The 11,127-nt window shown below is 50.5% G+C and overlaps 1 protein-coding gene across 1 annotated transcript in view; it reads left to right on the top strand.

Moving 5' to 3' along the window:
* The first annotated feature begins 1,032 nt into the window (after positions 1–1,032).
* XXYLT1 (xyloside xylosyltransferase 1) overlaps positions 1,033–11,127 on the top strand; it is a 195,702-nt gene continuing 185,607 nt past the window's right edge. The window contains exon 1 of the mRNA XM_007465848.1: positions 1,033–1,586. Within this exon, the coding sequence (XP_007465910.1) occupies positions 1,083–1,586 (504 nt within the window). The 5' untranslated portion in view covers positions 1,033–1,082. The remainder of the gene's footprint in view (positions 1,587–11,127) is intronic.

Genomic DNA, 11,127 nt, shown 5'->3' with positions numbered 1-11,127 from the left:
TGCCGCGGAGCGGCTGGGCCCGTGAGCCATGGCAGCTGAGCCTGCGCGTCCGGAGCCTGTGCTCCGCAACGGGAGAGGCCACAGCAGTGAGAGGCCCGCATACCGCAAAAAACAAAACCAAACAAACAAACAAAAAAACGAGATGAATTGTGGTTCTGGGGACCACACTTTGAGAAATAATGGCATGGCACAGTAAACGGGTGAGAGAATTTGTGATTGCATTTGTGCCTGCGTTTTCACCTGCACCTCTTTCAAGCATGCAGACCACTTGTATATGTTTACGTAAACACTGTAGTGTGTCATTGATCCTCAGAAGACTCAAGTTAATGGGTTTTTATGTAGTTGGCAGTGTCCAGCTATATTGTCAAACCTGCCACTGTGTGACCCTGGGCAAGTGACCTCAGTTGTGCCTCAGTTAAGAATTTGCAAAACTACCGGGTACATATTAAGCCTCTTTTAAAGTGTTAAAGTTAAAAAAAAAAGTATCCTTTAGATTGCCTCTGGTCCGCCTCAGAGGTGCCAAGCGAGGTGAGCAGGCCATTTACACCTCGGGTGTCAATCCTACTTCACCGAGAATAGGGAGGGAGTTGCTAGTTTAAATTCTTTAGCCCCAGATAGTCTCCAAGGTGTGACAGGAGTCGAGGAGAGGACTTAAAGCCTTCAAGAAATTACGGTGGAAAAGGTATATAGAGAAAATTTTTCTTTGTGAGTCCAGTTTAGTCATTTTGCTACCGAAGTCTCAGCTTCGGTTTCTAGCGTCTGGGGCTGGGCGCTTAAGAGGGCCACTTTTCACGGATGGTACAGCCAGCTGGCTTGTATGCCCGAGTCCTCACCGGCTTCTCTGACCACTCTGAGGCGGCTCCTGCGGACCCGCGGAGCATCCCCGATGTAATCCTTCTGAGGCTAGGACCCAGCGGCTGCCGGGCAGCCCTGGCCCCGCCTCTCGGCGCATCAGCGCCCGCGGATTGGCAGCGCGGCTCCACCTCCGCCATGGCTGCCGCCCGCCGCTGAGGCTAAGTAGCAGCGGGGCTACTGTTCTCCGCTGCGGCTCCCCTGCCGACCTGTCCGCGGGCAGGTGGCGCATGGGTCTCCTCCGAGGCGCGCCCCCATGCGCTCGGGCCATGGCGCGTCTGGGCGCTGTGCGCTCCCACTACTGCGTGCTGCTGCTGGCCGCGGCGCTTGCCGTCTGTGCTTTCTACTACCTCGGCTCCGGCCGGGAGACCTTCTCCAGCGCCACCAAGAGGCTGAAGGAGGCCCGCGCCGGAGCCCCCGCCGCGCCCTCGCCGCTGGTGCCGGAGCTGGCGCAGGGCTCCGTGGCGCCGGCCCCGGGCGTTAAGGCCAAGAGCCTGGAGGGCGGCGGGGTCGGGCCGGTGGACTACCATCTGCTGATGATGTTCACCAAGGCGGAACACAATGCCGCGCTGCAGGCCAAGGCCCGCGTCGCGATCCGCTCCCTGTTGCGCCTCGCTAAGTTCGAGGCGCACGAGGTGCTTAACCTGCACTTCGTGAGCGAGGAGGCCAGCCGCGAGGTGGCCAAGGCCCTGCTGCGGGAGCTGCTACCGCCCGCCGCCGGCTTCAAGTGCAAGGTGAGCGGGGCCTCATCCTGAGGTTCCGGGCGCGTGGCTCGGTCAGCGCGCGCGCCCGGCCAGGCTCCAGGGGTCAGGAGGGAGGTGTCTTCGTTGCGCTTGCCCACTGCCAACGCCAGTAGAAGCCTAACCTCTCAACCCTATCCCCCTGGCTAAAGTGTGCATTGACAGCACGCTGGAGGCATCGTCCGGGGGCGTGTCCGGGAGCCTTGTTTGTTAGTCTACTACCCTGACCGCGTCTCCCCCTTTAACTGCGGCCTCCTTGAGAATTGGCACTCCCCCTCTTTGCTAGCGTTACAGGATTCAGCAGTCAGTGCCTTCAGAGGCTGCCCCTCTTTTTATTCTTCTCAGTCTTTGACTTTAAAAAAAAAATAAATTTGTTTATTTTATTTTTGGCTGCGATGGGTCTTCGTTGCTGCGCGCGGGCTTTTCTCTGGTTGCGGCGAGCGGGGGCTACTCTTCCTTGTGGTGCGCAGGCTTCTCATTGTGGTGGCTTCTCTTGTTGGGAACACGGGCTCCAGGTGCGCGGGCTTAGTTGCTCCGCGGCATGTGGGATCTTCCCGGACCAGGGCTCGAACCTGTGTCTCCTGCATTGGCAGGCGGCTTCTTAACCACTGTGCCACCAGGGAAGACCCTCAGTCTTTTACTGTTGAGGATGGAGCAAGTCATTTGAACGTACCAATATGCTTCTGGTGCAGAGTCTGCTGGACAGGGTCTTCGGCCGCTTGAATTGTTAAGTTACAGTGACATTTCTCATAGCTCATTTCTCTAAGGTATTTCAGTCGGAACTAGTCAAGCCCAAACCCAGCCAGTGTGAACCATCTCATCTCCTCTGTGTGCCCCCTTCTCCCCTACCCTCAAGGGTCCTGAACCCATTTAGAGAAGCACCGGGTTCCTCCCAGGAGGTACAGATAAGATCTGGGGAGAGCAGAGCTAGTCACCTTGTCCCAGGCTGGACCCACCTGCATCCCCATCATCTCGCTTCACCTCCTGGCTCTGCTTGTCAGAGACTGGATTCCTAACTTAGAGTTAATGGTCTCAGTTAAATTGCTTGCCTCGTTTTGACCTAACAGTTGCACAGAGGGGATCCAAGGTCTGATTTTGGGATAGAAATAGTGGGTGATCTTAAAGGATGGAGCCTGATGGTGGGGGGACGGGCCGTGAGGCAAGAGTAGTGTTCCATGTGTTCGTGCCCAATGAGTGACTAAGGGGAGCTGATGCCAGGATCCTGCAGGGTTCAGGGGTCTGTTGTTTGTTGTCTTCAGAATCAAGTTCTAATTTCTTGGTAGGGCTGTCTGTGTTGTGGCCCTGGCTCTCCTCTTCTGCCTACCTTCTTGTCCTCCCCCTACGTGCACCTTAGATCTTAACTGTACTGACTGTGCCTTTACATAAGCTATACGTTTTACCCAGAATGTCCTTCCTTCCTTCCTGGGCCCTTGGCCACTCTTTACTTAGTTTTCACCTTCCCCCAGGAATGTCCGTAGACTTGGGGACAATCTGTGCCCAGCCCTCCATAGCTCTCCTTTCCAGCTTCCTCCCATAGCATCAAAAGTCTGTCCTCTGCCCAGAACAAATGAGCCCATCTGGAACCCCCACCATAGTCAGGGAGAGGTACCTGGGCCTGGATTCCATGGTACAGGAGGCCAAGAATCCAGGTCCTGGAGCTTGTGGCTGGCCAGGCCCTTGGCACCCACTGTCTGACCTGGGGTTTTTCAGCCTGGGGCCCATCGCATTTGCCCTAATTGCAGTCTCTGGAAGTAGGGCCTGGCAACCTGTTCCAGGTGGTCCTTGGGACTTTAATGTTTGAGAAATTCTGTGCTAGTCCAAGGGAGAAAACCAAGGGCCATAGGGCCAGTCTGGGCAGAGCTGGGATTTGACTGGCTCTCCAGACACCGCCTTGAAGACCAGCGTGTCATCTCTTCGCTTTCTGAGTCAGAGGTCACAACTCAGACCTGTCTGCTCCATTGCTAGGGCTCTACTGTCCCCTTCTCGAGCTCCAGCCACAGTATCTTGTTGCAAACTCAGTGCTTTCCAGCCTACATGCCTCTGCTTCTTTCATTCCACTGTCAGGATACCCTTTCTGTGTGCGTCGCCGAGTCTTGCCCATCTTTGGATACCATCTCCTCCTTGGAGCCGTCCAAGGAACCCCCATTCAAAAGGCACATCTTCCTCTTCCTCGTGTACCTCCCCGGTGCTGTAGACTCTACGACGTCTTGTCTCCCATCCCTACGCCTGGCACATATTGGGCACCAGAAATACTTGTCCAGGGCAGGTCCAGTCTCAGGGCCAGCTTCCCTTCTTGGAGTCTGTGTTTCATGCTTTGACTCCTTCCCTCTGCTGGGCCCAGTTCTGACAGCCATAGCCATCACCCAAGGCCTGAGGCAGCTGCAGATGACCCGAGGGAATTGACACCACCCCTACTGAGGCATGAGGAATGAGGGTCTGGGGGCTTTCAGCCAGATGGCTGTGTTCAGATAAGGGTTTATCAGTTCTAGCTAAAATTGCTCCTGTTCCTTTTGAGTGATTTTTTTGTGAGTCTGTTTTCTGTTTGTGACAAAAGGTGCTCTTTTTGTGTTATTTTTTTCTTTAAATATGTAGTCCTAAAGGTTTGCCTCATTTTAGTTGTCATTTCATTCTTCCTCGAGTTTGGGAGAATGTGTCTTCTGGTACCCACTTCACACCTTTCCCTCTACCTGGAGTACCTCCCACCCCCACCCCCTTCCTTAACTGGTACTCTGCTTTCAGGTCTCAGCATAAATGTTATTTCCTTGGTAAACCTTTCCTGAGCCCCCATTGTACATTCTCATCACACCAAGGACTTTTCCTTAGTAACATTTCTCACAGTTGTCATTATGTAATTATTGAATGAGTTATTTGTCCACCTTGCTAGACTGTAAACTCCTTAAGGGCTTGGACCCTGACCTCTCTTAAGTGTATCCCTAGCAGCGAGCATCATGTCTTACATATGGGAGTGCATCTTATGTGAGAATTATTTTTTCAGTATTAATTAGGAAGAATGACACTAGAAATTCTCAGTCCAGTTGCATCAGAGCTGGAAGGGATCTTCAAGAGCATATAGCAACCCAGGTGAGGAAAGTTGCCTAAGGCCACTTGGGGAGTTACTGACAAGGCTGGGGCTAGACTCAAGTCCTAGGCCAATGCTTTTCTCTTTGTACCATGTTCCCCCTTTAAGGAGCACTTCCCTCTTGTAAGATAAGGTAAAAGAACGGTCCACTCCCAGGGAGAGTTGCCCTAAAGTATGTAAGAACACCTTGGGAAGAGGAAGGCAGGTCCTGGCCCACCCGGCTGTCTGGAGACAGCCTGAAAGCTCTTCCTCCCTCAGGGTGGGATCTGGGACTCCGCCAGGTGTGCGGGATGCAGGGCAGGGCTGCAGTGAGCCGGCCTAGGACTCGTGCTCACACTCAGAGGTCTCTTCTCAGGCCATTTTCAAGTGACACAGAAATGGTTGCAGAAATAGATCATAGAATATTACTAGTGACTTTAGATTACATTTTGGTTAATTAAATACTAGCTAAAAAGCTGTTCACTTAACCAGAAAAATCTTGTTTCGAATTATTATTGAAAGTCTTTCAGAATCCACTGGTTTGTTTTCTCCTAACAGTATGGAAATATATTATTTGTTCACTTATTTAATGAATATCCAAACCTGTTATGTTCGAGGTACCAGGATAGGAGCTGCTTCTAGCTCATTTAATAAGTCTATGGACTAACAGCATCAGAATCTCCTGGGGACACTTATGCAAAGTACAGACTCATGGACCCTGCCCCAGCCTGTGGGTCAGAATCTCCTGATGGGGCCTGGAAATCTGAATTGGTACGAGGCTGTGGCAGCAGGCATGGAAGTCCCTGCTGTAAAAGGGATACAGGAGGGCCTGATGCTTTCCTGCCCACCTTCAAACCCAGCTCGGGCATCCTTGCCTCTGTGCAGCCTGCCCTGTGAGCACAATGCCTGACACATAGTAGACCTTCAGGGAGCATTTGCCTTTCATTCAGGCTATCCTGGCTCTGCTGGCTTGGGGATGGCTCATTCATCTTGTTAAAATGGGGCTTTTATCACACCACTCAGAGCCCCCTGGCTCCCGGCTCACTGTCATCCAGGTCATTCCAACATTCTTGCCCCACAGCAGCTGGCTTCAGCTTCCTTGTCCAGCCTTTCCCCACTAAGCTGCAGGAGACGCTGTCCCTTCTCCTGGAGCTTCGCTCGCTTTGCTTCCGAGCCATCTATTGTCTCATTCTGTCTGTCCAGTGGGATCTCACCCTTCTAAAACTTAGGTCCAGACTTGTGTTCCATAAGGCTTCCTTTTGCATTAAGTTTGATAGTATATGCCATGGGAATCCCACATAGTGGTAGCTTAAGCAAGATGGAGCTTTATTTCTCATCTAAATGGAGTCCAGAGGTAGGAGGCATTCCGGGCTGGCACAGAAGCTTCATGACATCATCAGGGTCCTAGGCCCCTCCAGCTCTGTTTTACCATCCCCACAGAGTGGCCCTTGTCCTCATGGGCCAGAATGGCTGCTAGAGCTTTAGTCATCACATCTGTGTTGCAGCCGCAGGATGGAGGAAGAACCAAAGCAGAGTTCCAGTTAAAAATAGTTAATAAGGAGAGGAGGGGAAGCTTTGGGGTAGGCAACCAGTCATCTCCCTCAGGAGCCTACCGTGCATGTCGAAGCCCTATGAATGACTAAGCACCTGTTGTATGTTGGACCCTGAATGCACAAATGCAGGGGACACAGAGGGGGCACAGGCACAGCCCCCTGCCACCCAGGTACCTGTGTCGCTTAGCATCACCTCCACGTACAGCCTGTCCTATTGCTAAACCTGTTGGGTTGGGTACAACATGGTCCTGAGGGAGGGAGACAGCACTGACTTTAAACCCCAGTGGCCAGTTACTAGCTGTTGACTGTGGGCAACCCCCCTCGCCTCTCAGGGCCTCCCGGGCCTCCTGTAAAATGAGGATTAAACACCCATCCCCCACGGGGCGGTAAGGATTAAATGCAGCCTTGCTGTATTGTGCAGGGAGTCCAGTGCTAATGCGTCCGTTGTTGTGTGTCCAGCCTCACAACACGGTTCTACTCTGCCGACTTCTGGGGACTCAGCACTGACGGGACCCTGTAGCCATCTCCTCTCTCCTTTTCGGGGTGGCCAGCCCCTTGCAGAGGCCTGGGGGAGCTTACCCAGCACTGTGCAGACACCCTCAGGGGTACGGCAGGATGGCTTCTTGTGCTGTTTCTCTTGTGCCATCCCTGTGTTATCACTCAGATGGTAACGACTCAGAAAGGCCTTCCCCGAACCCCTTTTCTAAAGCAGCAGCCACCCTAGCCCTCGTCATCTTTCCCATCACCTTGTTTGTAGCACGTACTCATGTGCTCATTCATTCAGCAGATGTTCTTGGGTGCTTCCCTGGCACCAGGCCCTGTTTTAGGTGCCTGTGCCAGTAGGAAGAGAACTAGTCCCTGCCCTCGTGGAGCTTCCATTCTGGGGCTCTGGGGGTGTGTGGGAGATCGACTTTAAACAAACAAACCTGTCCACGTAGAGTGAGTCAGATGGTGATCCATTGTATAGAGAAAAGTAAAGGTGGATAAGGACACAGGGAGCGTTCCTGTGTTGGGGTGCGGAGTTGTGGGCTGTGTTGTACAGCTGGTCAGGGAAGGCCCCATGGATTTGGTGACCTCTGAGCAGGGGCTGAAGGAAGTGAGAGCGAGAGCTCTTTGGACATCAGGAAGCCAGTTTGGAAAGTCACTACCCTGTTGCCTAGCTTGCATTCTGCTGCTCCCTACTGGAGTATCATCTCCCTGGGGGGCAGAGCATTACTTACCTTCTTCATCTGCTGAAGTGGACAGGCGCCCCGTTAATGTCACCCCTGTTTCTGGCCTGAGTTGGGAGTGACAGACACAGGGACAGGCGCCTCCCAACCCGGGATACAGACCAGACAGACTTCTGAAAGGACAGGCAGCTCTGGACGGCCGCTGGCCGCCTTGCAGCGAGGACAGTCTCTCGGAGGCTAATTCCAGAGGAGAGGAGAGGAGGATGGGGCAGCCTGCCTCCCAGACTCGTCCATCACAGCAGTTTCTCTTCCTTCCCTAAGGGAGGTGGTAGTGTGCACAGGTCGGGAAGGAGGGCTGAGGAGGGGGCAGGAGGCGGGGAGTGCTGGTCAAGTTGTGGGGGTCCTCCATATGGATGGTGCGAAACAATGGAAACAGAGGTGTTCCCTCTTCCTCCATCGCCATTATATTTTTAGCACAGTTCCTGGCACTTTCTAGGCTCTCAGTAATATTTTATAGTCGACTGATTGATAGCTATATTAATTCAACCCAAGAAGTCATAGAAGAGTCCTTGGGCATCTGCCCCTCGTACATCAAATTTCAGCCTCCTCAGAGCACGAGGCTGGGTTGCTTTGTCTCCAGATGACACGTAGGAACAAGAAGGAGGCCTTGTGCTTTCCACACTTAAAAGAGACTGTTGGATTTCAGGAGGAACGTGTGCTGAGGACTGGGCTAACAAGAAAAGTGTTAAAGCTCTTTGCACACCTCTTCTGAATTTGCAGAGTTTCTTTTACTGCAAGAGCAAAACTGTGAGTGGCTTTGAAAAGCCTCAGCTCACAGTCGGGGCTTGAAAGAAGCCTGAGGGTAAAGACCTCAATTAAGCGAATGACAAACAGGTGACATAGCTGTGCAGCTTCTCCGGTATGTCACAGCAGCAGGAACCTTGACCAGAAGGAACCTTTTGACTAAGTTATGACCGTCTGGGAAAGAGGTGATCAAAGAAATGTATCCTGAAGTGAGAGGCTCTTTGAAAAGATTGACTGACATTTTATACTATAAAATTTGGAGAATTTACCAAATGCAATGGAACTCTTTTAAATTATAATATGTTCATAATACAACTGTAGTAGTTCGTGTACCAGTGCATGTTTCTCATGGAAAGCTTTAGTCATGGATCTGTAGGGAAGAACTTTGTATGACGTTATTGTATCATGTACACTATACTCTGGATAATTTCACAGGTATTTGTTGAAATTATAAGGCAAAGCCCATAACATAAGACCAGCGATCATCATGTAGACGAAATACACTGACACCTGGGTGATTTTGCTGTGGGGCTTCAGTGCATGTATGAAGTGTTCCAGCTTTGGGTAACAGTCATTGTTTATGATTACTTGACTGTTCTCTGTTCCAATAGGTCATTTTATTGAAAGACAGATGATTACATTTTCTTGCGGTTAAAAAAAACCTGAGATGTAATTCACATCCCATGAAATTCACCCTTTTAAAATATACAGTTCAACAAAACTGGAAAAATTTGAGATCTCCCTTACTATAACATTGTCACAGATCATTGAAATACAGTTCTTTCACGATGTCATTAGAATCAGAAATATATCTTATTATTGGCTTTGTAGACAGATTGTTTAATATCAAAAAAATATACAATTCAGTGATTTTTAATATATTCACAAGGTTGTTCAGTTATTCCAGAACATTTCGTCACCCCAAAAAGAAACTCCATACGCATCAGCAGTCATTCCCATTCCCCCTTTTCTCTCAGCCCTGGCAACCACTAACCTGCTTTCTGTAAATTTGCCTATTCTGAACATTTCATATAAATGGACCTTTTGTGTCTGGCTTCTTTCGCTTAGCATAATGTTTTTAAGGTTCATGTTGCAGCATGTGTCAGAACTTCATGCCTTTATATGGGTGAATAATATTCCATTGTATGGCTATACCACATTTTGTTTATTCATTCATTAGTTGATGGGCATTTGAGTTTCCACTTTCAAATTATTTCCACTTATTCAAATTATTGTGAATAATTTGCTGTGAACATTCATTTACAACTTTTTGTGAGGATATATGTTTTCAGATCTCTTGGGTATATATATACCTGGGCATGGAATAGCTCAGTCATATAGTAAGTGTGAGGAACTGTCAGACTTCTCCAGAGTAGCTGTATTATTATTTTATATTCTCATCAGCAATGTGTGAGGGTTCTGATTTCTCCACATCTTTGCCAGCACTTGTTGTCTGTCTTGATTCTAGCCATCCTAGTGGGTGTGAGGTAGCATCTATTGTGTTTTTTTTAATATAAATTTATTTTATTTTTGGTTGGGTAAGATCTTTGTTGCTGCACCTGCACTTTCTCTAGTTGCGGTGTGCGGGCTTCTCATTGTGGTGGCTTCTCTTATTGTGGAGCACGGGCTCTAGGCACATGAGCTTCAGTAGTTGTGGCATGTGGGCTCAGTACTTGTGGCACGCGGGCTCTAGAGCACAGGCTCAGTAGTTGTGGCTCATGTGCTTAGTTGCTCCGCGGCATGTGGGATCTTCCTGGACCAGGGATCGAACCCATAGTCCCCTGCATTGGCAGGCGGATTCTTAACCACTGCGCCACCAGGGAAGTCCTCGTTGTGGTTTTGATTTGCATTTCCCTAATGACTAAAGGTGAGATGATTAGGTACTGATAAGGACAGCCAACTAAATGTATTTGGTATATTTCTTACATATTTACCAAAATACATTTTACAAGAAAAACCAGGTATCTTGACTCCCCTCCCCATCCTGAAAGATGTTGTAACATCTCTGGAAACACTTGTTTCTGAAGAACACAGTTTGGAGATTTCTGATGTGTACAGTAATGATATGCCTAAAATCAATGAGGAGGTGTTATTAGTATGAAGACTGGATTAGGAGAGTAGTAACAATATTTGTTCAGCACTTAGAGCTTATGAAAGTGCTTGCAGAAACGTCTCACTTGAGCATCACTGCGACCCGTGAAGGAGCCTTCAAGGCTGAGAGATCCGGTGACAAACTTGAGCTCCCACACTAAGCCGTGGGGCTGGACTGTATCACATGCTTTGGGGAGTAGGAGGGCAGGACAAGACAGGGAGCCATTGAGGTGTGCAATCTGTATCATCCTCCTGCCCGGATGCCCCCAATAAACATTCACTCTGAATAAAGACTGTGCTTGCTGCCAGAGCCTTGCAGAATCACCAAGCATTGGAGCGGGAAGGAAACTGAACCTCTGGGTGCAGCGTCCTCCCAGTGAGCTGATAGATCCTGGGCGGCAAGGCAGTGATTTATGCAGTGCGCACAGCGCTGGGGTTAGACGCAGCCCAAGCCCTTCCATCTTCTGTTTGTCAGTGTTTTCAGCAGCCTCTGGCCCTTTAGGGAGGGTGGGTGAGAGCCAGCTCACCCTAAACCCCACAGCAGAGTGGACAGGATGCAGGGTCGCTTTCACCCATCCCAGCGGAGCCTCTTCCTATGTCTCCAAGGATCCCTCTGGCTTGGGAAGGGGAGGGGTGACACCGCCCTGATCTCTAGCGGGCCAAACCTCTGCTGTTCCCTGGGGCCAGCTTTCCAGCTGCCCAGTGCCTGGGACGACCAGGGAGTTAGTTTTGGGGGAGCTGAATTCCTCCGAGGGAAACCACGTGGTTTGTCCTCTGCTTGGGGCTGAGCGTTGGAGGGAGCTCCAGGGCTAGAATCCGCGCGCGGTGCTCCCAGGCCGATGGAGGAGGAGCTGCAGGAA

This window comes from Lipotes vexillifer, unplaced genomic scaffold (assembly GCF_000442215.2).
Source record: "Lipotes vexillifer unplaced genomic scaffold, Lipotes_vexillifer_v1.1 scaffold853, whole genome shotgun sequence".
NCBI lineage: Eukaryota > Metazoa > Chordata > Mammalia > Artiodactyla > Lipotidae > Lipotes > Lipotes vexillifer.
This window is presented reverse-complemented; position numbering and strand designations above follow the sequence as displayed.